Source organism: Gavia stellata, chromosome 5 (genome assembly GCF_030936135.1).
Source record: "Gavia stellata isolate bGavSte3 chromosome 5, bGavSte3.hap2, whole genome shotgun sequence".
Classification (NCBI taxonomy): domain Eukaryota; kingdom Metazoa; phylum Chordata; class Aves; order Gaviiformes; family Gaviidae; genus Gavia; species Gavia stellata.
The window spans coordinates 21,043,878-21,071,706 of NC_082598.1; the positions used below are offsets into that span (position 1 = coordinate 21,043,878).

Sequence of the window (27,829 nt, forward strand, 5' to 3'; positions counted from 1 at the left end):
TGTAAAATTGGGATAGTATTTCACTGTAAAATTATGACCCAACACTTTTGTTTTAAATTAGCAACTTCTTCTTTTTTCAGGAAATTTGGAGAGCGACCTCAACCGAAACGGCTTACCAGGTAAGCATTAAAGAATTTTTTAACAATTTTCTAAAGTTGCCCTTTTCATTCTCATAAGGATTTCTAAGTTAAAAAATGATGGCTAGCTAATCCTAGAATTTTAAATATCAAAGCTTTTCAATTATTTTATGCAATCAGCAGCCAGAAGTAAAATTTTGAACAGTGAGTGTCTTGTTTTTAATATGATACTCAAAATGCCTTTTTAGAAATGGTATTGGCTTCACGTATTCACGTACTTCAGTAGAATGTGAATCTGCTTAGATTTAAATCACCAGGAATGAGACAGATTTCTTTTCTTGGGTAAAAATGTCATGTGAGGTCATGTAAAATAACATTTTTTACTGCCAAAATTCAGGTATTACATTACTGCTGTCATGCAGCAGGTAAGAGCAAAAGGAACACAGTGCTGTCAAGGAGTGATCTTAACCAATTGTTGGTGAAACCTAAACAGTCAGCAGTAGCATCAAATAGCATCATCAACTCAATCCATTTGGAAAAGTGTTTAGAGTGACTGGAGTACTGTGCCTGATTTGCCTCTGGTCTGCTTGGGAAGTATTTATACTAGAACCTATTAAGTAGTCACCATTTCTTCAAACTGTTGTAACGCAGTCTATGCAAATACTTATTATTCTGTGCCACAAACTGTGCCTATTATAAATAGCTACTGAATTTAAAACCCACTGTTTGCTTGAAGTACAAAAGATGTGAAATTTTTTTTATAGTTTTTTGTGGTAATAGTGCTGTATAAAGACATGGAAACCCATTGTCACTCTGGCCTACTTCTGTTTTGAATGGAAATTATGATGCCTCAGGTAAAGCACAGGGTGGGAGAGAGCATTTACATTTTGTGTTAGGGATATCTGTCTCATTGCATTTCTGGATAAGCGTCAGGTTAGCTTGTGTCATTGTTAAACTTCATTTCAATGTAAAATTTATCTATACTGGCTTATAAGTAATTGAACAAACATTGCTGTTTTCTGTTGGCCTACCTATTTTCAGGGATATTTAAAGATACTAAGTTATAAGTAATGAACTGTTTTCCATCTTGAGCAGTAACACCTGTTAGTATCACCCTGAAGTTATAGAACTTATCTTCTATGGTTTAAAAAGAACAACAAAATAATGACTATGCAGCGTAAGGTCTTTTAACTAAGTTGCCTATTAACTATAGTGACTCTAAATTTAATGTGCAGGATTTTAGCTGCTAAATGTGCCAGATACTCTTTCCTGTGAGTACAGGGTAGGCATCTGGGAACTGCTAGCCATCCTTCAAAGCAGTAGCTTGCAAACCTTTTCTATACTGATAGAGGCTGGAAACAAGCAACCTAACCTTTTTCCTCTGAAGAGAAAAATGCTGAAACGGAAAAACCATCACACAAATTTTTAAGAGCATGATTTATTTATGTAATGCTAAAAATGTATCTGTAAATCCTTAAAGGCATTTAGTTCAATTATTGGAAAATGATTCTGCTTTTTGTGTAAAGGCAGTCCTGTTTGTCTAATAATCTATTCATCATCGTGCAAGCTCCAGTGGAACAACATGACTTTGTTCATACTGTGCTAGTTGTTTTTAGGTGTAAACTATAAGAGTACTACCTTCGTGGAGAGTTTTAAGTTGTAATAATGAAAAATGTCATGTAAGAATTGCAATGGTTATGTGTTTTCTTTGTCAGAGGGAGGGGTTGGAGGGGAACATGCCTAGTTCTCCTAGGAGCTTGGATTGTACAATTCCACTGTAGCAAGAGACCAGTAGAAAACAGAATTTCTTCCTCATGCAATGCTAAATAAACATTAGATAGCACCTAGTGTTTTTGTGCATGGGTTGCTGGTTTTGAGTGCTTTTTTTAAATGGTGGTCAAGTCAAAAGTTTTTAGTATGACAGATGTTCTTAATTTAGTATGACAGTACTCTTAATAGAGGATTTCAAATTGTCAAAGTTTTTAAACCAGTTAAATGCAGCTAATATGTATCATAATGAGATGTATAATAATAATTTCACAGTGAATTACATTTTGTGGTTTAAAATATATTCTTAAACAATGGTTGTAAATAAATTAAGTCTGTGCGCTTTGAGACAGTTCTTCCATCTGTGCTTTCATGGATAAACATCAGTTTTACCAATGTCAAATGTAAATAGATGAAGTTAGTCCAAATTTAAAACAGTGATTCAAGTTTTTGCTCTTACAGCCTGCTATTTACACAGAAAATCTAACACACTGATCACTGTCTTATGCAGGCATGACAAATGCAAGAGTTTGCAAGACATCATGAGCAAAGCTCAATTGTTGTTGTCCAACACACACAACCACACACACCCCCACCCCCACCCTGCAATCTACTTGCTTTCCTCTGTGAAACTGTATGTGGGGATTTCTTTTGGAAAGGGTCTTGTCAACAAAATACTGCTTTTTATCTTCCATCTTTTTTCACTGGAAATGTTTGGTTTTCTGGATCTGTCCAAAGGGAATTTACAGTTGGGTGCAGTTTAGAAAAAAGAAAAACAAAACAAACCCCCAAAAATCCCTCTTCTGTAGGGTTTCATCTCTTCATATAACTTCCTGTTAAATTCGTAATTTGTTTCTCTGGTTGATGATTTTGAAGATGAGTGCATTGGTGGGCATTCAACCTGCAAAAGCTCCTCCAGGAAGTGTTCCTGTCAGCACTCCGACACAGCTAAACCCTAGGGTGTTGAATTTGGCATGCTGCTTAATGAATAGTTAGATTATTATACAAAAGAATGATAGGGTGTATTGTTCTCTTACTTCTCTTAAGGAATTGCTGTTGGTGTCTTTGAGGTACTTATAGCTTTTATATGACGTCTGTCATTACAGTGATGATGAACAATAGAAAATAAAATTTTTTTTTTTTACCTGATTGTATGCAGGAAGTAGAGGCTTTCTCTAGAAAACTAGATGAAACAATAAGCTGAAGAATTTTAACTTTTTCTTAGCGTATTCACAACCAAAAGAAAACTTTCATATAAACATTGTATTGATGTAGTTAACAGCATAAACAAAATTTCAGAACAATTTGTCATTATCATGAGAGACTACATTGGTTAAGGAGACAATATTGAATTAATAAAGTGTGTTCTAATCAAGTATTTGTGGCATGGTACTTTATAAAATTGCGCTTTGAACATGGTGTAGTGATTGGCATTGGTATGATTTTACATCACAAGCATCTTTTTTTCTGGAAAATGCAGTAATTGTAAATGACCACAGACCCCTACTGCTAGCTTCATGCGAGATAGTTGCTTCTTTTTGCTGTGTAATTGTCTTAAAAACCAAAACAAACTCATCTTGACCCTATTTATGGTTGCCTTTTTTGAATTTCAGGTGCTTGGGGTTTTTTTCTTTTGTCCTGAAGCTGTCTTTGGATTATTATAATTATAAACAAAAGCAAAAGAACTTTCAAAGCTTATTTTGTCTTTTAATTTTTAGGGAAGCAATGCGAAATTACCTAAAGGAGCGAGGTGATCAAACAGTACTAATACTCCATGCGAAAGTTGCGCAGAAATCCTATGGAAATGAAAAAAGGTAAGTTTCTATTCTTTCCTGGCTTCCCTCTACAGCTCCCAGCTAGGGAAACCATAGTGTTTAGTACATTGCAGAATTCCTCAGATTGTACTATAGTCTGAAGAAATGTAAAACAAAATGTGTTCTGGTAAATAACTTAATTAAGTAACAAATGCTGCAAACCTGGGGCATTCAATGTAGTGATGCCTGTTTCTACCAACAAGTTCTCTATCTGTGGGTGAAGATTTTCTTCCATTGAACTAAAATGGCTCTGATTTTAAACCTTCCATTTTAAGTCTGGAGTAAACAAGGTGATTAATGATGACTATTTGCAGAGGAGTTTTTTCCTGAGTAATTTCAAATTAATATAAAAGGTAAATTGCTAGCCTCAGTAAGATACTTTTCTGAATCAGATCTCTAATAGCTTTAAAAAGAATGACAGGTCAATCATAACCATATTTGTGATAAACATTCTCTCATAAAAATCAATGTAGTACAAGTTACAATAATAGGTAGTTTTCTAAGGGACAGAATCTACAGGAAGACATGACGATGAATGCTGTTTAGGCAAAGGTGAATTTCCTACAGTCTTCTCTATGTGATGTTTTTATTGCATGACTAGTAGAAGCAAAGGGGATGATCCTTTATATGCAGATTTCTAGTCCTCTCATGATGAAATAGGATTTTCTTTAAGTATAAATGATACTTTCCTACCTTAAAATTGTCTAAAATAAATAGCGCAGTATTTGGTTAGTTTTCAGATACTTTGTATTATTAGTATTTGTTCACCACAAAAGACCACATATGCAGCACATTAATGGTTTTGAAGTTTTAACTTTTCACCACTTCTGTGTAAGTCTTGTTACATCATTATGTTTTTTACAGTTTTCTGAGATCTGAGGTTTTAACATATTTATGTATGAAAGCGTTAGAAAACAGGAATGTTAGAATTAAGCCTGCAAAGTTCTCGGTTTGTTGCCATCAATCTAAATCACACTTCCTGTGTCTGTGAATCACAGAGATGCAGACTACATTTTCAACTTTTCTTCAGTATTCTGTGCCTGAGTACTTGTCTTTCAATATGCGTTGTCTTTTCTGCTAGCCAGTGTCTCAAGCCCTTTCTTTTGGGCAGTGTCCAGGTTCTGCAGCTCCATGGAATTGTTTACTCAAAGTGCTTTTTAGACCTTTCTGAAATTCTTGATGAGAATCAAATGGGAAGTCAGTGAAAGAGGAGGGAGGAAGGACACATAAGCAGACAAGTACACTGTCAATCTGCTGTATAACTATATAGCCCTCTTGCTCACTGCTACACTTAAATGCAAAAGGGTTGCAATGCAAGGCCTTACTAGCAGTAAATGATAACTTTAACCCTTTGCAGCAAACTCAACAGCCAAAAATATTTATCATGACAATATAGGGACCTCTGATTGTTATCTTCTCAGATTGTATTGTCATTCAAGAGTTGCATAGTTAACTCATCACTGCAGATAAGTTAAGCGTACGACTCCCAAAAAATGAGGGGTGTGCCTGCAGATAAGAAACTGACTTTCTAAACAGTGTATCTGTAACTTAAGTCAGTTTGTTCTCTTGGGGCCGGAGCAGTTCATGAGGGCAGGAACATTTTGCAAAGCTGTCCTGTGTATCATTATTTTGGAGAACAAATTGCATCAAAAGAAGGGAGAAAATAAAGAGATAAAGTATGTAATTTTAATTATTAAATGTTCCATTACTGTTTGGAAAACTTACATAAGTGTTCTGAAGAATACAGGGCAAAGCTTCAAATTGTTAATTACTACCAGTTTCTGAAAGCCCCTGTGTGCATTTCATAGCATTGCTATAAATTCCTGTTGCCTTAATATCTGTGTATACTTCACTTGATGTTGTTAAAAGTCACTATGGCACATACATTACCTAAGTACTGGCACTGTTTGGTAAACTAGACATTGGTTTCTCACTGCTTGAAATGATTGCTAACTGCAATTAGGTATTCTTTTACCACTTCAGATTTTGTGAGGTGCAGTTCAGTTGCCTATCTCAGCACAACTGCATTTGTTCATGAAAGGTATCTCAGATTCACCTCTTCAGAAATGGAAGCATGTCAAATGAGTGCAGGGAATTTCAGAGCTTTTCAAAAGACGACTAGGAATGAAAATGGTTGGATTCCAAGGAGAATCTCCATCCTTTACTGGATGCAGGGGGGAACATCGTCAGGAAGGATGACGAAAAGGCTGAGGTACTTAATGCCTTCTTTGTCTCAGTCTTTAACCGCCAGACCAGGTATTCTCAGGGTATTCTACTCCCTGAGCTGGAAGACAAGGATGGAGAGCAAAATAGGCTCCCCATGATCCAGGAGGAAGCAGTTAACGACCTGCTATGCCACCTGGACACTCACAAGTCTATGGGGCCTGATGGCATCCACCCAAGGGTGCTGAGGGAGCTGGCGGAGGAGCTTGCCAAGCCACTCTCCATCATTTATCAACAGTCCTGGTTAACAGGGGAGGTCCCAGACAACTGGAGGGTTGCCAACGTGACGCCCATCTACAAGAAGGGCCGGAAGGAGGATCCGGGGAACTACAGGCCTGTCAGCCTGACCTCTGTGCCGGGGAAGATTATGGAGAGGTTCATCCTGAGAGCGCTCACAGAGCACGTGCAGGATAACCAAGGGATCAGGCCCAGCCAGCACGGGTTCATGAAAGGCAGGTCCTGCTTGACCAACCTGATCTCCTTCTATGACCAGGTGACCCGCCTCGTGGGTGAGGGAAAGGCTGTGGGTGTTGTCTACCTGGACTTTAGTAAAGCCTTCGACACTGTCTCCCACAGTATTCTCCTGGAGAAGCTGGCAAATCGTGGCTTAGACAGGTGTACTCTTTGCTAGGTAAAACACTGGCTGGACGGCCCAGCCCAGAGTCACGGTGAATGGAGTTAAATCCAGCTGGCGGCCGGTCACAAGCGGAGTCCCCCAGGGCTCAGTTTTGGGACCGGTCTTGTTTAATATCTTTATCAACGATCTGGATGAAGGGATCGAGTGTACCCTCAGCAAGTTTGCAGACGACACCAAGTTGGGAGGGAGTGTTGATCTGCTTGAGGGTAGGAAGGCTCTGCAGAGGGATCTGGACAGGCTGGATCGATGGGCCCAGGCCAATTGTATGAGGTTCAACAAGGCCAAGTGCCGGGTTCTACACTTGGGTCACAACAACCCCATGCAGCGCTACAGGTTTGGGGAGGAGTGGCTGGAAAGCTGCCCTGCAGAAAAGGACCTGGGGGTGTTGATTGACATCCGGCTGAAGATGAGCCAGCAGTGTGCCCAGGTGGCCAAGAAGGCCAACAGCATCCTGGCCTGTATCAGAAATGGTGTGGCCAGCAGGAGCAGGGAGGTGATCGTGCCCCTGTACTCAGTGCTGGTGAGGCCGCATCTAGAATCCTGTGTTCAGTTTTGGGCCCCTCACTCCAAGAAGGACATTGAGGTGCTGGAGCGTGTCCAGAGAAGGGCGACGAAGCTGGTGAGGGGTCTGGAGCACAAGTCTGATGAGGAGCGGCTGAGGGAACTGGGGTTGTTCAGTCTGGAGAAGAGGAGGCTGAGGGGAGGCCTCATCGCTCTCTACAACTACCTGAAAGCGGGTTGCAGAGAGGTGGGTGTTGGCCTCTTCTCCCAAGTGACTAGCTACAGGACAAGAGGAAATGGCCTCAAGTTGCGCCAGGGGAGGTTCAGGCTGGATATTAGGAAAAATGTCTTTCCTGAGAGAGTGGTGAGACGCTAGAATAAACTGCCCAGGGAGATGGTGGAGTCACCATCCCTGGAGATGTTCAAGGAACGTATGGACGAGGCATTGTGGGACATGGTTTAATGGGCATGGTGGTGTTGGGTTGATGGTTGGACTTGATGATCTTACAGGTCTTTTCCAACCTTAATGATTCTGTGTGATTCTGTATTAGTTATAAAATAATATGATAGTGAAATGATTGCCATTCTGGTATGGGTATGAAATGAAAGTTTGGAATACATACTAAGATTCCATTTTTCAGTTTAAGTATTTTAGTTTTTCTTACTTTTTACCACACCATTTAGACTGTCTCTGGTACTGTTCTGCTGGTTCCCAGACTGTTTAGCATCAGTAACGATGTCCTGTTGTTATCAGCATACAGAAAAATGCCAGTTACTAAATGCTTGGATCCATGTGTGCCCTAAGGTACTTAGTGAAACTGAATGATGAATTAGCTTCTTTCTTTTTTTTTCTTTTTGAGTTTTTTTTAATTTTTTGTTTTATTCATAGCAGAACGTGCCTTTTGGCTCTTCATATTACTGGACTGAGCAAAATTAGTAAAGGTTTAAGGCTGCTTTATGCAACTGGTCAATCAAGTTTTCACCATTTTTACATTAAATAACCATTTCTGAAGTGAGGTTTTTTGCGTACATCTGCTTTATAGACAAAAACCTATTTCATACCTGTTTTATGGAGAAATTTCATGTTTTCCACGGGACTTCATTATGGCATGGATATGCTCTGGTTAACTTTTGATCCATAAAGAATAAAGTTATAAAGAATAAGTTAGATAACTATCTTTGTAATTAAGAATTCAAGTTACAAAAGTAATTATTTCTTAAATTTGACATGTCTTTCAAGTAAATACAGAACCTATAAGAACCCTAAACAGACTTCCACCTTTTGTTCCAGTCTTTAAACCTTGTTTGTTGTGAGGTCATGGGAAATATTTATCATTAATAAACTTTGCATGGCATAATTAAAAGGTTAGTACAATAACTACCTTTCAGTGTTTTGATGAGGCTTAGTAAATGGTGGAATACTCTGTTGAAAACTCACTGTAGACGGTGCAGATCTCACGTAGTGTGGTCTGGTTTAAATGGACCTCACAGAAACACAATTCCAGGTTGTTGCCGCGTGGGTGGAGACTTTCTGGGTTAATTTGAGAGTGTTCTTGATACTTGTACCTAAATAACAGTAATGAAGGGAGGCGTCTGTCTTTTTTGAGTGGACTCTTCTTATTAACCTTGCTCTTCCCAAAGTTAATGTTCTTAAATTTAACAAAAAAGAAGCCAGGAGGTAAGAAGCTCAGGGATGGACTTAAGTTGAATTTAAGACTTTTTGCCTCATGTTTACTGTTGGATGGCTGTCATCTTTCAAAGGCATTCAGATGATAGAGACTCAGGTGACGTTTAGTCCTGATGAGTGTGGGTGTTTGGCTTATGCTTCTTGTATTTTTTCCATATTTACCATTCACTGAGACTTCTCTCTTCAGAGTCTGAACAGTGGGAACATTCAACAGTTTAAAGGACTGAAGTGTTTTGGATTCCGAGACATAGTTCATCAAAGACTGTGAGCCAGATTGGTATTTGTGGATTACAGGCTGTTCTGAGTTTAAACATTATCACTACTGATTAGCCTGAGAATGGTCTAGCTGTGTCTTGTTTTATGGCTGATAGTGAAGGAGCTCCTGTAATTTCTTCTCAAATACTTCCTTTCACCCGAATAGAGTGTGCTTGCCCTCTGGTTAATGCTCTTGTTATTGAGGGCATAGCCTTTTCCAGGGCTTACCCCATGGCTCCACTACTTCATCCTTAACACTCTAGCACCTAATGATTTTTCATTTGTTGTTGTATTGAATTCTTTAGTGGATGTTGTTAGTTCTTTCAGTTCCTAAGAAGAAAAGAAGATGACTGAGTAATTTCATGCTCAGAACAATGCGGGTAATTGACAAACACACCTCCTGCCTTGAGCGACTCGGAACTGACCAACAGGTACAAAGGAAAAACTTCCCTGCTAATGTCACCCTGAACATAAAGAAAACCAGCTGGTAGACACCACTAAACTCTTCTGAAGGCAAAGACTTCTGTAAGATGAATACAGGGATGACTTGGATGATTTGAAAAAGCAAACCTTTGTCAACAGAAGACTGGTTTGAAAAGAGCATTGAGTGCATCAGAACTAGGTAGCAATGACATGAGCTGATTTTATTTTACTTCTAACTTGCCTTGCTTCCTGGCAAGTTCAGTTAGGGTAGCTTCTCTACTTGAAGTACCATATTTTCTCTGTATTGATTGGCCTGAATTGGCTGAAGGGACTGAAGGAATATTGTTCTCTCCTTCGGTGACTGCCTGATTTAAAACAATATTACAGGTCGTGCCAAAGACTCAACCTATTCCACTTTCTGTTGTTGCAGTCAAGTCTCAGAAACCACTAGAAATGATCTTGTTCTTCCCTTCAAGTCATTTGGAATAAAGGGGAGCATCCTTAGACAAATCTCAGCTTGGTTTTCTTGCCATGGAAAAATGTTCAGTTTCCAGTTGGTCTGATGGAACAGTTCTGTCAGAACAGATGAGTAACAGCTTGCTTCTCTTTGCTGTGCTGAGTTACTGAGCTTGGAGTCTAACATGAGATTGGTAATACTATGGTCTTTCCTTACTTGAGCAGCCCATGAAACTATAGTGCAGAAGGCACTATGGGGATGCCCTTTACTTTTTGGAGACTGACTTTCTGACCTTTCCTGTCTAATATCAGTCCCTATGTTAGCTTCATTATAACTGCCCATTGTTTTAATAACACTGATCACAAATTCTTGGAAGATGCATAGGAGGAGCATCACGGAAGGCCTCTTCTGCGAAAGTAGGAGTCCACAGCAAAATGTTGTAGAGATATGTTAAATACATGAAATGTTTACAGAGACTTGGTGTCCCAAAATGTGACCCTGGTTCAGTCACTGTGCTTTATATTTGCAAGTAGGAAGCACTGAATCTGCATCTTTTTGTGCAGAATCTAACAAGTGTGGGATAGGCTTTGTCCAGGAACGACATTACTGGTTGGTATACTTCCAGTAATGAAAGAGCTCACAGAGTTGATCCCTAACAGATCTCATGTGGTTTTTAGATCAAGTTGTTAGGTGTTTACCTCACGGAAGAATGTCCTGTGTTTGTTTTACTGCTCATTCAGCAAGGAATTGCCAGTCTGCTCATGGCATAGAGAAAAGGTATTAAGAGAACATGTTATAAATCCAGTGAGGAAATTACATCCTACATGATTTTCCACCATTACTTCTTGTACTGAAAATTCTGAACAAGCTCAGAAGAACCAGACACAGCTGCCTTTCCCTCCAGCATAGTTTTCTTTTTACTATAGGTCAGATTAATACTTCAGAAGATTTTTTTTTTTTACCTCCTACTCAGTCTTTCTGTAGTTTTATGGTGAAAGATAAAAGAGACGTAGGCCCTGTAAATCAAAGGTCGAAGGAAGAGTATTTTAATTTGTTCCACCAAACATCGTCCTACCTTATTTCCCATCAGCAATGGTGGAGATTACTTTACCTAAAATACTTTACTAATTTTGGGGAGGTGATTTTCTTTCTCTCTTTTCCTCTTTATAGTTATCTGAAAGCCAGCCTCTCACATAAATATTTACATTCCTATTTACATCAGAAATGTTTTATTAATGAGAGAACCTGTTTCCAGCAGTTATTTTATACATATCAAAGACACTTTCTTTAATCCTCTGTGTAAATTAGAAATATGAGGATACTCATAATTTACTCACACGATATTGGATAGAAAATTTATAGTTTATCTCTTCTATGTATAAGTTCCTGGGATTGTAAATAGGAAGTAAAAAGCCCCCAGACTGTATTTGGCTATATCTGAAGGGTGAGTAAGAGGCTGACACATAAGAAAACCCATTCAAATTGTGAATGTCCAGACTCTTTCTTCTTGTTTGGTAATTTTAACCAAACTTAAAATTGTCTCAGCTTCAGAAGTTTCTTTCTTTGTTCAGTAAGTCATAGTTTTCCAAGGTTTTTCTGTGTTCCAATTTAAAAACAGCACTGTAATCGTTGTGTCTTGTTTTCTCTTCATCAATGGATTAAAACTTGTTTCTTATAGGTCTTCATTGCCATCTAGTGGCCATAGTTATTCAAAGGACGTGGTTTAGCATAAAGCTGAAATGAAAAAGGATATGAAAAAAATTTGGGATTTTTTTCTTGTGTACTAACCAGTAAGATAAATACAAAAGAGTACATGAGGAAGAAAGGTAAATGTGGATGTTTGTCTTATGGTGTTACACCTACTTGGAATACACTTGGTCTGGTTTCTTTTTTGCAAAGCATTGCTCCGTTAATAAAGCTTGATATTAATTTTTAGTCCGTGTATAATTTCTGTATTGGAAATAGCTTATAATTGTTGAGAAGAAAATTAGTGGGATACATCCATTAACACCAAAAGGATCTTGTATTGTCGTTCAGGTTTGTGAGTTCAGAAGCTGACTAGATATGTGGTGTGCTTTTTCTGGCGGTCTGAGTTTATTTCCAAAAGATCAACTCTTGAATAAATGCATCTGTTACTTGAGTTTCTTCCCCAAAAAATTGCATTTCCTAACCTTGGAGTTAATTCATAACCCCCATTTGAAAAGTGTTGTTCACAGGAGAAACATGACAGCAGTCCTTTATCTGAGATGACAAAGTAGAGTAGGCCTCCTAAACAGTATATCCTCTTGCTTCCTTCCCACCCTCATAGAGAGGTATATATATACCTCTGTATATCTGTGGGGTTTTTATTAAAATGTGATCAGTTGTCTACAGCAGAAATTTTCTCAGTGTAATGCTAAAGCTATTATTTCTTGATTTGTTTTGGTTTTCTGTTTTCCTAAAACATGCCAAAAGTTGCAGCAATGAGTAGATGAGCCTCAGAATAGATTTTTCACAACAATTATGGTATATACATCTAGATGTGGGGTGATATAGGGCCATATACATTAGATTGGTCATGTAGAAAGTAAATATACACTTGTACTTTCATATGAATTTTATGATTTTGACCATTGTCATTGCACTGTCTCTCTCACAAACATAAGTCCTCTTAAGATCGTTTTTCCTTTAGGGTAGAGAAGCATTAGAGGGAAATTAGGTCATGTCATCTGTGCTGATCTAATGTTTGAAATAAATGCAATTGAAAAGGAGGAAATGCATTCCTGGTTTTGAAATCAAAAGTTTGTAGTAGGAGGGGGAGGACTTAATTGGCATGTAACAGAAACTCATGGCATTCTTAAATACACCCCTACTGCATCATTCAGTGTCTTCATGAAGAAAGCTGGAATAGAGGTCAGGTAGCAGAAGATCAGAAGCAAAAGGCATAATAGCAAGCAAAAAGGGGATACACAGTGTGCGCTGTTTGATAACATTTATCACTGCTTACTCTTTCTATTCATGGTGATTTCCAAATTTCAGAATTTCTATTATTACAGCAATAAAGTTACAATAACCCATTCTAATGTCAGGTAACTATAAATTTCAGCTTTATGATTCATGGCTGGGCTAGTGGAAGTATTCTCTTGTGCTGCTGCTGTGAAAGAGTTAAATTTTATTTTTGAGGTAGTTGATTGTGTAGTGTCTCAAGTTGACAGTTCCATCAGGAAACATCTGCTTTGCAAATTGGCAAGTTTCTACCTGTTGCCTTGGTTCTCTGTGCTCTGCATTTTCAATTGGAAGAAGAAAAATTCCAGTACCTTCGTATGACCTATAGTTACCCCAAAGAATAAAATATAAATAGTTAAAACTGATGCAGTAAGCACATGAAAAAATGTTAGTTGTTAAACTTTAAATAGTTTGCTTCTACAAGTGGCTTTCTGTTAATTTATAATGCCATATTTATCAAAATTTCTATGCTTCAGAACAGTGTGAAGGCAATTTTTAAAAGGAGCAAATAATTGTTATGATAAGTCTTTGCTGAAATGGATTATCATAATGGACGAAATACAGCATTTGTTTCTGTTTGTTTAGAATTACTAAGTTTTAAAAGCAATCTGTAGGAGCAATTTCACAAATCAATTTAGTGGGCTTCTCAAACATGCAGATCTTTTGATGTCATGTAGTGAGCTACTTTCTACAAATTCTCTTTTGTATCCAGTCTTTTCAAACTAGAGCATGATGCTTTGGAAAGACGTTCATAGATATTTAAGCTATATGCGTATTGGTATATCATCAGTTTTGATGTGTTTTAAAAAGAGCGAAATTAACTGAAAAATTTTCACTGTGGATTTATTGGCAAGATGAAAAGTTTGAATTTTTTTTTTTGGCCTGCAGGGGGTAATTTTTGCTCATTATCATAATTACTGAGACATTTTGAATTGCAGTAAAACTTAAAATTTGGTTGTTTGTTTCTCTAACAAAGAATATACATTAATTATGTGCATTAACTGAAATGATTACAAGTCTTTGCATTTATTTATATGGGTTCTTAATATTTACATTTATTATTGTGTGATTTTTAACTCAGGACTTTGGTTTCATCTATTAAGAATTCTGTTACTTAGAAAAGCATTTTATATCTTAAATAAAGCTAATTTTGCTGAATAGGTGGGATAAAAAGGTGTATTGGACTTGATTTTCGTACTAAAGCTGGCTTCCACTAATCGAGGTTTATATGGTGTTTAATAGAAATAATCCATGAATCCAGTTGTCCCAAGCCAAATTTAAAAAAAAAAAAAAATTCCTACCCACCTACCTGTATAAGGTAGGAGTTGTCTTTGGTTTTCAGAAGTGGCAAGTTAAGCACTACTCTCCAATTTGAAATAAATAGAATAATTAAAAACTTTTTAAATTATCCTTTCCCTTCATGCCTCTTTAGCTACCTCACAACTGGATGTACTCATTCTGCTTTTTTAACTTTGATCTTAACAAAATTATGATAAAAACACTGCAGCTGTTGGCTAAACTAAAACCAAAAGTGATTAGGATTTGCATTTTAACAATTTGCAGAAACTTCAAGACCAATACGTTGTATTATAATGCTGCATTTAACTTTGAACACATTGCTGTAAGTAGCATCTAGACTTACTTCAGTCAGTGCTGCTAAAGACTAGATCGTATCTTTTACAGTTACTGATGAAAATGTAAAATCATCTATTCCATTTAAAGACTGAAAAGAGATTTATGCTTGTTCGGAATAGACTCCCTTCTTGCTAATGATGAAACACTAAATGTTTAGGAATTGTAGTCAGCAGTTGTCCATTAGTTTAGTCTGTGGAACTGTTCTGTGTGTATTAACCACTGTGTCATATTAAGCACCTACAAAAACAAAACGTTGTCATCACTTTCAAGGCTTTTTTACCTTAAGATTCTTTGAGAATCTCTTCTTTGTAAGGGTAGAAAGCGTTTTCATTTTATAGACATACAGACTATTACCTACCAAATATTGAACTGGAAAGATCAGCATGTAGTGCTGATTTTCCTTGCTTTTTCTCTTTTTTTGATTTGCATTTTAGAAAATCTTCAAAGCAAATGAAGGGCATGCATATATAAACTCGAATGGGCTGAGAAAGCTTTGGGTACACAACAGTTTCTGTCTCAAGAATTTTCTTGAAAGCTGTGTGTAATCTCATAATGCATTTTTCATTTGCAGGTTCTTTTGTCCTCCTCCATGTGTGTATCTTATGGGCAGTGGATGGAAGAAAAAAAAAGAGCAAATGGAACGGGATGGTTGCACTGAGCAAGAGTCACAACCTTGCGCCTTCATTGGAATAGGAAACAGCGACCAAGAAATGCAGCAGCTGAACTTGGAAGGAAAGGTAGAAGAATTGTAATAAACCACTCAGATTGCTGCAAAGGATATTACAGCTACATGGGTGCATATTTCAAGGAATACCCTTGCTTATTTTTGGTAACTTTTGTTACACTGTAACAGATATTATATAAGTGGTTTAAAAAAATCCCTCAAAAATATGTAGGACAATTGAATAGGTGGATTTGGTTCATGGGATCATAGCAGGGTAGTAACCTTTCATTTGTAGGTTGTTGATTCAGAGTCAGTAAACTGTTAGGTTATTTGGTAGGCATCAGTGGTTAACTGAAGTAAGGTTTTTTTGGCCCAAACTCCATGTCCCTCTCCCTGGCTGGCATGAATGGATAATCTCATAAAGGAAGTAGCTGAACAACATCTGCTGCTAGAAGTGGTCTTTTAAGTCCCTTTGCATAAAAATACAATTAAAATAGCATCTTAATAAATTTAGCAGATTATTTTTTTACAGTGATATAAATTGCTACAAGATTTTTTTTAAAGGCATTTGTGATGACTTAAGCAGTTGGAATAGAACGGGCAGCACATGAGTGCTCATCTTAGCTGGTTGTTTTATTAAGCAGTATTTTATAGCTACCTAGTATTTCCAGCACACTCTGCTTAGAAATGCTTCGTATGTTGCTGAACAGGAAAAGAATAATAAAAGTTAGTTTTGAGATTTTTTTTTTAAAGCTTCTGTTGTCACCTAGTGTAAACACTTAGCCGAAAGTAACTTTCTAGTGTTTCAAAACCCAATCATCTCCTATCATTTAAGAACAGTTTGGCTTAACACATTTTCTGCACAGGCAGCCTCTTGTGCATGCCCAGTGTACTGCCTGTATAGCTCTACTCAAATGTAATTGTTAGTAGTGCTCTTAACCACTCAGAGATGTCTTTGACACAGCTATAGTCTCTAATCATCTGTTTTCCAGTCCTGGTAAGGGTCTTTAGAAAGACGTTAAAGTACTGAAATTGGGTGCTAAACTTCGCAAAGCTAAACAGTAGTCATAAATGATATCCATATGGAAGAGATGGAAAAAGCAGTTTCTGATCTGTTTTAGAAACTATTGCCTCAGTTTTCCTGTTTTGTTCATAATTAAATATATGTAGCTTCTTGAACTGGGTTGACTTGAAAGAAGAAACAACAGTATGTTTTCACCTACAGAATTATTGCACTGCCAAAACATTATACATATCAGACTCAGACAAGAGAAAGCACTTCATGTTATCGGTAAAAATGTTCTATGGCAATAGTGACGACATTGGTGTGTTCCTCAGTAAACGGATCAAAGTCATCTCCAAACCTTCTAAAAAGAAACAGTCACTGAAAAATGCAGACTGTAAGTATTTTACAGTTCTTTTCTTTATGTAGCAATTGATTTTGATGCCTACTAATTTTTTTCTTACATATTCTGAGGTCTGACTACAAACTAAATACAATGAAGTTCTCACTTTCTGTTTTTTTCTAATGTATTTCAGAACTGTACACATCAGTGTATTTTAAAGTATTCCCATATAGATAGGTTACACTGTTGAGTTTTATGCAGTCGCAGTTATTATTTAGTAAATATAAAAGGTCCACCAAAACCCCTTTATTCTGAGGAGTGAATCCTTGTAGACAAATGCATAAAGAATGCTCTACCTTAGCTTTCTAAGCTGTTCGAACTCTTAAGCTGCCATGATCTGGTGCTTAGGATGTTTTGATCAGTATCAAAGAGAAAGCTTTCAGATTGTGATAAATGAGCAGCATCGTATTATCCAAACTGCACTTTGTCACATCACAGCCACCTTCTTACTGTCTCATGCCATTTTCGTGTTATTTTTAGTATCTTTTGCATGGTTTCTTTTAAGTAAGTGGTTAAGAAATCTGTATGGTGATACTTCACCCGGGTTTATTTGCTTACCGTGTTTTTCAACTAAAGATATCTCTGGTGCTAATGTATAATTGGAAGCATTTTTGCTTTTCCTCCAAAGTTTTTGCCTGCGTACCAATGGAGCACCTCAAGAGATACCCTTTTTTTTTGTTTGTTTTTTCTCTCTCTCTTCACTAGTGCTTTAAAAGGCTCTTCCATCTGTGTTGGGCTGGAACCCATTCACCTATGGAATGTGGATCTCGGGGCCGCTAGCTTGCCACATGACTAAAGGCAATCTGTTGCTGTGCAGTTCACGCCCGTGGGCTCAGAGTATGCACTGTTGAGTTTATATTCAGACAGATAGTTTTGATGGACAGTGAATATGAACCAAGCATTCTTCGATAGTAAATGTGAACCAAGTAGAAGAAACATGCCTGTTCTGATGGCAAAGAGCTAGTTGCTGATTTTTTTTTTTTAGTGGAACAGACTTAGCATTTCTCTCTCTTGAACGATAAGTAAGTTCACATCTGAGAAAATTTCAAGTTGCATGGTTACAATTTTACATGGGTATGTCTGTCTTCCTTTCAATTGAGTGTGATTTGTAAGAATAATTTTTCTTTATACTTCAAATATACTTCAAATGATCACTGAAAGTTGTCTAAGTACTTCACAACGGCAAGCTAAAGCTTCTGCTCAAATAATCAGTTGTTGGAGAACTATGAACAGAAGGAGTTTTCAGCTGGCAAGCACTGGCCCATTTGGCTAAGTGGCAAAATTCTGTGAACTAGCATGCCTTTGGACAACAGTGACTGTGTATGTTATCCCACTTGTAATTTTGTGATTATTTTTGGTCTGTCACAAATATAAATATTTTCTAAATTAACCAATAATTGAGAATTATTTCTTGATTTCCAGTATTAATCAGTTTATTTTACTGTATTTGTGACTTTTTGTTACTTTTCTATGTAATAATGAAGTAATTTTATAATCTCAAGTCTGTATGTGTTCCTTGCAGTATGTATTGCGTCAGGGACAAAAGTGGCACTATTTAATAGACTTCGATCCCAAACAGTTAGCACCAGATATTTGCACGTAGAAGGTGGTAATTTCCATGCCAGTTCACAACAGTGGGGAGCATTTTACATTCACCTCTGTAAGTAAAAGTGAAGCAATATATTTTTTCACCTACCTCCCTCCATCCCCACAAAAAAGTGTCCTGCATTTTTTCCTCTATATTAATTGCCCATATGCAGATTTGTTTTGTTACTGAGTGTATATTTGATGTAATAGTGTGATGTTAGATGTTCCTCCTATAGAGGAAAACAGTGATTAAAACAAATAATGTGAAAATTCCTGTTTCATGCAGTGGATGATGATGAATCGGAAGGAGAAGAATTCACAGTGAGAGATGGCTACATTCATTATGGGCAGACTGTCAAACTTGTATGCTCAGTTACTGGCATGGCACTCCCAAGACTGGTACAGTTTAATTTCTCCAATGCTGTAATTAATTTGTAGATGGCTACTTAGTGTAATTTCATAGTTGGGTTTGCATTGTTTACAATTTTTGGCTTTGTATGTTTCCTTTTGGTAATACATGTTTTACATGGAAAACAGCATTCATTTTAATAAAAGCATATTTTTGTATCTGCAGATTAATTCTGTAAGCAAAGAACAGCTTGTAAAATAAGCATAGGGAATTTTTCAGAATTAAAACCTGCCAAAGTAGGTTAATCTGCAAGCTGTCCTTAAGCAAATGTCAATTTTTAAAACAGTAATGTAGGTCCTAGTGTAGCAAAATACTTTAAATATTGGTATTGAATAGATGAGTAAAGTCTTTGCAGCCAGTAGGACTATTCCATTTGTTGAGTTCAGCACAGCTTTAAAAATGCTCTACTGATTTGAATCTAAAAGCACTTCTGTGTACTTCTAAGGATACATAATTATACCAGTATCAGCTTGCAAAAGCATTTTTGACATTTATTAATACTGTCTGTTTTAAATATGGAACACTGGAAATGCCTTTGGAATAACTGGTTTTTAGGAGACAATTTCAGCCCTTGTTTTTGTCACAGATACAAAATGGATTATAACCAGTTAAGGTTTGTGAACCAAAAAAAATCACTTTACTGCTGGATACACAGTAATGTTTTTTATAAATAAATTTAAGTATAATTGTAGATTATTTTTTTCCTCCTGTTTTATGCACTTAATGCCAGCCTAAGTGGAATTTTATGTGACTGATAATAAACGATGCTTTATATGAGATCTTCTGTGAAATTGTGGTTTGTCAGACCATTATGAATTTCATACAAGACTTTGCTAATTCCAATTTTGACTAGAAACAATTTTTATAATGTGCCAATGTAAAACCAACCTTCCCTGCAGGCAGGTTTTTGTTCCCCTTCCCAGACTTATTTTACTAGGACTGTAGTGAGAAATTCTCTCCCAATATCAAACTTAACTAAAAAAGAAGATAGCCTGCTCAGAGTAAATGGTATAAAATGATCATTTAAATAGATTTTTTTTTTTTTTTAAATCACATTATTTAACAGAAAAATCCAGACCTGTTCACTACTGATCTGGTTGAGTGCACATGAAATTCAGTAAGAGGATCTCACTTTATTTGTGAGCTTCATGTTAATATTTTCTTATTGCTGAAAGGAGATGCCATCATTTATGATTCCAGAAACCTTATTTGTAGGTAGAAATAGGTTAAAACAAATTAGGCTAAAGGTTCCTGGTTTGTTTGCTATTGGAAACATTTGTCTTGCTGCCTTACAAGATTGGTTGAAGGTGATGCGATTAAAAGGTAACTTGCAGACATTTTATAGGTTAATACAAAGAACTTTGAAGAAACAAGTTAACCTTGAAACTTATATTGCTAATAATGCCATTTATTATAATTAGAAACCCCAGAGGACATGGTTGGCTTTCTGATTGTCGGCTTACAAATCTTCAAGCACTTTAGCTGCTGCTTCTGCTGATGTTGCATAAAATGAAGTATTAAACTTTTTTCTAGAAGTTGAGTTAAAATTCCAAGCTACAGATTTCCACTGTCTGTAAGGGAATAACTTTTTTAATTTTTAAAAATAAATTAATATAACAGCTCTGAATTAAGTCAGCAGATATTTTTTCACTGAACTGCCAGATGTAAGGAACAATTGTTCTTTGCAGTTGTCTTTAAGTAATATTTAATGACCAACTGTTGTTAAGATATGCTGTGATTGTTGTGTTTGAAAAACTTTACTTAAGGACATCTCAATACCTTTAAAGTAAATCCTTATTTTCAACTGTTCTCGTTCAGCAACCAGTCTGCCACAGAATGTTGTTGATGCTATCAATGGTGGAGGCTTCTGTAGAAGTCTATTAATACTTGACCTACTGCTCTTTTGTACCAGGAAATGGAACAAAAGTAGATTTTGCTGAAGCTTCAAGTTTTTTTTTCCCCACTCTTACAGCAAAAAAAAAAAAAAAATATGCATGCAGCACATTGAAGCTGTAGTACTGAGTGTCACTTCAATGTTGTGTTCTTGTTTCAAAAGCATTGAGAATTATGAATGTAATGTTGGTATTAAAACAGGAGGCATGGAAATTTGAAAAAAAAAATGACCTTTCACTTCCTTTACTAACAGTACATAGGTAATCTCCAATGTAATGAAGTACAGAAATTGTCCTAAATATATATGTACAATTTTCATTCACAGATAATTCGAAAAGTAGATAAACAAACAGCGTTATTGGATGCAGATGATCCAGTATCGCAGCTCCATAAATGTGCATTTTACCTTAAAGACACTGAGAGAATGTATTTGTGCCTTTCCCAGGAGAGAATAATCCAATTTCAAGTGAGTTGTTTAAAACTATTTCAATAGTTGAGAAGCGTGGTTGCGAAGTTTTCCCAAACATTCCCAAAATATGTATGAATGCCACTTTTGCAGTTGGTTTTGAATTTGAGTCTAATATTTTGTTTTGAAAAGACAGAAGATAGAAAGCAACAAACTTTATCTGTCCCTTTCCAAATCTGTTTTTCTTTCCTCATAACCTTCTTCCATGTCTGTCTAGACAATGAATTCTATTTTCTGTAATGGAAGAAATGGAAACACACAAGGAGCTTGTGCATGCAGTCATGATACTGTGGTTTAACATGTTGACATATGTCAGTAGAGTTGCACCACTTTTTTGTGTGTCCATTTCTAGATTACAGCAAATAGGAAAAGATACAGTTCATGATAGTCTTATTTCATGGTGAACTTAGCAGAGTTGCACTGTCTTGCTCTTGGGTAAGAGCGTAAACATAGACAGCTATGGCAGTTGATGACAGTAATTTGTAAAGCCACAGAAATTTGATTTGTCTGTAAAGAATGTAGCTGTCTCAGTCTTCAAGTATTTATTTCTCCAGTAGGTGGAGAAAAATAGCCCTAGCAAGTTACTGTAACAGGAATGAACCCCTAGGGAGAGCTGTAAAAAAAAAAAAAACACAAAAACAAAAAACAAAACACACCACAAACAAAACAAAAAAACACACAACACAGTGTACAATTGTTCCGACAGCTTATACAATACACTAACACATTGCGGGTTTAGTCTCATGTGTATGTTAGCGTCCTTTTAGCAGACTTTCAGCATGGTAATTCCCATAAGAGTAACAAGACTTAGGCCTACCTAAGTATTGCAGTTTTCTTTAAACATCCAGGGCAGCTCAAATAGCAAAGGGTATTGAGAGAGAATGCTGTGCTCCAGGAAGATGGCCACACTCGGGAAAGACTTGGGACTTCCTTAGGAGAACAGCTGTAGCTTCTTGGCTAAGAAAGGTAGAGGTAGGAAAGGGGGAAACTAACCTTTTAAAGAATTCCCTTAATTTAAGGGAAGGGACAAGAAGGTTCGGTAAAGGCTCAGTTGACTTCTGTCCTGAATTGGGACAATGGAAAGAGAATGCGAGAAACTTTGTTCATATTTCAGGAAACGTATTCATGACTTGTGGCTTAGAAGGGACCAGATCTATTGGTTCTATCCACAGCACATAGCAGAGATATATCTATCAATATACTTTCTTGTAAAGGAGAATGGACCTTCGTCAAGAAGAGGAGAAAGCTATGAAACGGGAATTGCAATAACTCAGGATCAGCCTTGCTGTTTGATCTCTCTCAAAGTACTTTTATGTGAAGGGCTGAATGAAGAAGCAACTCCTGCTTCTCTGACAGCTGCCTTAATTCAACATCCTGGAATTGCTTGTGGAACTACCAGGACATCCTACCACTCATCAGTTTCTGCAGCACTCAAGGAGCCCAATCTGATAAGAGCGCTGAACTTCTCACATGGGTAGGGCTTACATAACAGGACAACCCACTATTCTGAATTCTTTTAGTGGTGTAGGTACCTGCTGCTTCTACTTGTTGAATAAAATGTGTTAACTTGCATATCAGGCTGTTATCACTCTTTGGTAAGTGAAATCACTGTGGAAGATAAACTCTTTTTACCACTGGCAGGAGAAAAATCCCATTTTATCTGTTTTTTTTCCTTCGGACCAGAAGACCAAGACCAGAGAAACAGGCGTGTGTAGTATCTTTCACCTGCCTGCTCTTAAGCATTTACTGTTGAATACAGTTTCTATAGTAGGAGTCTAGACAGACTGTGGTCACTGTAAAAAAAAAAAAAAAAAACCAAAACAAAACAAAAAAAAAACCCACACAAAAACCCCTAAACTTTACTTCAGGGTGACAAGTCTCTCTTGGGTGAATGGAAATAGCTCAATATAGAGACCTTAGAGGCTTAAAGCAGGGAGGCTGTAAAAAGTCAGCAGGTCGGCATGAACCTACAAAAACCTTGAAATTCAGTTGCTGAAGTACCAGCCAAATCTCTCTTTAAAGATGTCCATGTATTCTGGAGAACAGAGAAAGAGTATAAATAATGCCTTACTGGATCAGAGCATAGTCCATATCTGTATCTAACAGCAGCAATAGGACATGGTGCTTACAGGAAGCAGGCAGACCTGGTTTCTTTCTGCAGTCCAGTGCAGTTGTACTCTGCCAGCATCCCCACTTCTTGTATTAAGGGTTGTTAAAGGCTGCATCCCTGACTCTATCTTTTAGTATAATTTTGTAGATATGTAGTCTGACAGTTTGATTCCTTTTGAATGTGCTGATGCTCTCTTTCTGCAGTATTCTGTGGCAGAAAGTTCAAGAAGTTTCCTGTCTTCTGTGTAGTAAACTTTTGCTGTATTTGTTTTGAATGATCTAATAGTTTCTGTGAGTGATTCCTAGTTCCAATTCTGCAGGATTTAGTGAGCAACAGTTCTGTATTCACCTTACTCGTCAACGTCTTAATTTCTTCTCTCCAAATTGGAGAGTCACAGTCTTTTCAATTTCTTCTCGTAAGGTCAGCAGCTCCTTGGTGATTTTGCTTGCCCCTTCTGTACCTTCTCTTTTTTCACCACAGCTTTCTTAGACGGGGAGACCAGAGCTGCACACAGTATTCCAGAATTAGGTAAACAAAGGATTTACACTGGCAAAATAATACCTGATACCTTGTTCTCAATATTTTTTTCTGATGGTGTCCAGGGCTGCCACTGCACATTGGGCTGGTGGTATCAGAAAACTGTCAGTGGTGATTCCAGGATCCTGAGTTGTAACTACCAGTTCCAAGTTCAGTATTTTATGGGCATCATTTACAGAATTTTTCTTTCGAAACCTCACTTTTATCTAAATTGAAGCTCATTACCACTTTTTTGCATTCTGTGTTCATTTTGATGTCCTTCTGGACATAAAATCCTTGCAATTGTAACAGCATTTAACTACCTGAAAAACTTAGGATCATGCAGAAGTTTGAAGATTTGACTTTACCAGCATACTGGTCAGGGCATTGAATAAAACTGATGGCAACACTAGTCTTGGGGAGTGGACTGCACTGTTGGCTTCTGTCCATTTTGAGAGAACAACTGTCAAGTTCTACCTTTTGCTTTTTGCTTTCCTTTAATTAACTTTCTATTAAAAAAACCCTCACAACTTTTTCTAATCCATGATAAGTTAATTTCTTTAATATCCTCTGATATAGAGCTTTCTTGAGGGTTATTTTTTTGGGAGGGAGAGGTTAGTGGTGTATAGTGGTTTCGTTTTTTGTAAATCCAGATATATTATTTTCCTTGGATTGCTTTTGTTTGTGTCCTTGTTGTGTTTACCAGTTCTTCGGGAATTCTGTCCTTTATCAGTTAATGTTATGTAATTGTTTGTTTCCCATCCTGTCTCCATGTCAATACATGAGGTACTAAGCATGGTGTTAAGGCATTTCAATCTTCCAGTGCTACCTGTTGAGAAAGTTTAGTTATAAAAGGAAAGGAAAAGCGGGGGGGCGGGGGAAGTGCCTGGAGGTAAACTGCTGTATTTGGAAGTGACAAGGAAGAATGCTTCTCTAGAAGAGGAATCATAATCTTTCAAGGATTTCTGTGACAGGAGGAGTAATGTGTTCCTGAAATGATTCTTGACATAGCAGGACTTTCAGAACAAATTCTGTGGCATTTGCCTTCCACTTTGTGGCAGGGGTTTAGCAGATATGAAGAAGCTAGTCAAGGATTTTATACAGGGTCATTCATTTTTGATATCCATGGTTTTATTTGTCATGAGTTTAAGTATGTCAGTCCATGCCAACAGGAATTGTAGTCAACCTGTAGGAAAAATGTCATGCATCGAAATAGTATACAACAGTTCCTCTTTTGAAGTTGGGCTAGTAATTTAGAAGCTTCACAAGTTTCTAATAAAAATATCAGTTGGGTCTTGAGCTTGGAAAGATCTGTAGTTTTGATCCTTGTTGCACACGTCCCTTGCAAGCTGTTTTCGGTGCTTTTTTACATAATCATATCAGAATGAAGAGTCCACATGAGAATGCAGCTTTGATCTTAACTTCCTTTCATCTGAACTGGTAAATTCGTGCTAACTGAAGTTTATCTAACAGCTTTGAAGAGTGAAGGTTATGGTTACATACCTAGATATCCTTAAAAGCTTAATGGAAGAGAAGAGAATTTAGGTATTAAAATTAGAATTTTTGAGTCCCATTTTTTTCGGTGCCTGTGTTTAACCTATACACAATTTCCTTATTGGTTGCTAGATGATGGAATTGTTCAGAGAGAATTTTGTTGCCGTAAAAAATAGTTGTCAGTGTATTTTCTGCCTCTCTATATATTTCTAAAAAGAAAAAACCAAATCTTGGCTAGATGTAAATCATAACTAACGAAAAGTATTCCACTTCAGTGTGTAGCTAGTTTAGTCATTTTGCATTAATAAAACAAGATATATTTTAAAGTAGCCACTTCTAGTTGCTGTAGTTTGTTGGTTAATGGCTATTGAATAACATTAAAACTTTGAAAGATTAACTAAAATCATAAACAGAAGGTTGGAGAGGTGACAGTGTCATAGGTGAGAGTTACAGTGTTTTCACAAGTTTTAGTTTTCTACTAGTTTTGCTGAAATGTACGCAACTTTCTCTGGGTCTTTTTGTTGGAGGAAAAACATAAGGAAACGTGTTTTTGAAGTAACAGATGTTATTACTGGACGAGTTGGTTTTTAGCTCTGTGACTTGGCAAATGAGTCTATAGGTCAGATTTAAAACTTTTCTTTCTTTCTAAGGCCACTCCATGCCCAAAAGAACCAAATAAAGAAATGATTAATGATGGAGCTTCTTGGACAATCATTAGCACAGATAAAGCAGAATACACATTTTATGAGGGGATGGGGCCAGTCCATGCTCCAGTGACACCTGTGCCTGTTGTAGAAAGTCTTCAAGTAAGTTTATTTTTTTTGAATCAACTCTTTTATGTGAGATTATTTTTGTCATACTGGTTTAACCTTCATGGTATTTTTGTGGAATACTGTAGGAAAACATTCTTACTAGTTTTATAAATAGGAAAATTACTTTATGTTGCAATAATTTTTCTTACCTGCATTTCAGAATACATGAGCCTATCCAGCATAGGAATAATTTTAATATTGTCTTATACATTAAGAATTTTATTTCTTAAAATACTGTGGTAGTGATATCCTTAGGACTTCTACTTCTGTTTGATTATTTAGAAATTGATTTTGGCTCTTAAAACAGCCAATTATAGATCAAAGAGAGCCAGATCGAAACCTTATTAAGAAAATCAGCATTCTGCTGTGGAAAAACTTGAAGCTCTCCTAACATGTTCTCTGAAAGATTCTTTATTCTTTGTTTTCAAAGCCTTGTTTGTTGACTTCTATTCTAAGTGGCCACTATCAAAACTTAGAAGTTCCTTCAGGATATCAAATTAATTGGCAGTATCTTTTAGAAGTGTTACTTCTTTACAGTTCAGTTGTGTTAGGTGTGTTTCAGTTTTATCCAGCTGATAGAAACAGCACTGTTTACAGTTCTTGTACACATGTGAAGGATTTTTTTCTGTTTTTCCCTGAGAGGGGCGTGTTTGTTTTTATTAATACTTCTTTTTTTGTGGATTTTCTTTTTTTTTTTCTATTCAATCCCTTTCCAGTTGAATGGTGGTGGGGATGTAGCAATGTTGGAACTTACAGGACAGAACTTCACTCCAAATTTACGTGTCTGGTTTGGGGATGTGGAAGCTGAAACCATGTACAGGTACAGTATTTCCTACTACTTTTATGGTGATTATCTTTTACTGGATGCTCTGAAGAGTGTGTATTCATGTGTATACACTCAAGTGTGTACTTTCTGCCCTGCAGAAAGGGATCTGGGAATGCTGGTTGACAGCAAGCTCAATATAAGTCAGCAGTGTGCCCTGGCAGCCAAGAGGGTAGTCTGCATCCAGCTGGTCAAAAGAGGTGATTATGAGGCTGTATTTAGTATTGGTGCAGCCTCACCTTGAGTATTGCATGCAGTTCTTGGCCCCACAATTTAAGAAGGATGTTAAGGCACTTGAATGTGTCTAAAGGAGGGCAACAAAGCTGGTGAAAGGGCTGGAAGGAATGTCCTATGAGGAGTGGCTAAGGACTCTAGGTTTGCCTAGTTTGGAGAAAAGGATGCTGAGGGGCGACCTCATTGCTCTCTACAGCTTCCTGAGGAGGGGAAGTGGAGAGGGAGGTGCTGATCTCTTCTCCCTGGTATCGTCTGCTGGGACGCATGGGAATGGTTCAAAGCTGCGTCAGGGAAGGTTCAGACTTGACATTAGGAAGCATTTCTTTACAGAGAGGGTGGTCAAACACTGGAACAGGCTACCTAGAGAGGTGGTCAATGCCCCATGCCTGTCAGTGTTTAAGAGGCATTTGAACAATGCCCTTAATAACATGCTTTAACTTTTGGTCAGCCCTGAAGTGGTCAGGCAGTTGGACTAGATGATCGTTGTAGGTGCCTTCCAAGTGAACTATTCTGCTCTGTTCTATTCTGTTCTTTAAGCTTAAGTTTTATTATGCTCAGTTCACTCTCCTGTTTTTCAGATGCGCAGAGAGCATGCTATGTGTTGTTCCAGACATTTCTGCATTTCGAGAGGGTTGGAGGTGGGTCCGTCAGCCAGTTCAGGTTCCAGTAACTTTGGTCCGTAATGATGGCATAATTTACTCCACCAGCCTTACTTTTACATACACACCGGAACCAGGGCCACGACCACACTGCAGTGCTGCTGGAGCAATCCTCAGAGCCAACTCAAGCCTCATGGCTTCCAGTGAAACAAATACAAACAGCGAGGGAAGTTACACAAACGTCAGCACAAATCCAACCAATGTCACATCATCTACAGCAACTGTAGTTTCCTAACTACTGTTGTTTGTCTGGACTTAACTGACTTTTAAGTGCTACATTCAAGAGAACTGAACA

The 27,829-nt window shown here is 37.2% G+C and overlaps 1 protein-coding gene across 2 annotated transcripts; it reads left to right on the plus strand.

Annotated features, from left to right (window-relative positions):
• Positions 1–80: 80 nt before the first annotated feature.
• Positions 81–27,829, plus strand: RBPJ (recombination signal binding protein for immunoglobulin kappa J region). Of its 2 annotated transcripts, XM_059817718.1 has the most exons (10): positions 81–119; positions 3,563–3,658; positions 15,033–15,198; positions 16,351–16,525; positions 18,054–18,191; positions 18,405–18,517; positions 20,746–20,886; positions 25,657–25,812; positions 26,535–26,638; positions 27,454–27,829. In XM_059817718.1, exons 2-10 carry the CDS (start codon positions 3,570–3,572, stop codon positions 27,767–27,769), a joined length of 1,398 nt encoding a protein of 465 aa, XP_059673701.1. In that variant the 5' UTR covers positions 81–119; positions 3,563–3,569; the 3' UTR covers positions 27,770–27,829. The 2 variants fall into 2 exon arrangements, with proteins under 2 accessions (XP_059673701.1, XP_059673702.1); XM_059817719.1 differs by lacking the exon at positions 25,657–25,812 and having other exon boundaries at positions 85–119.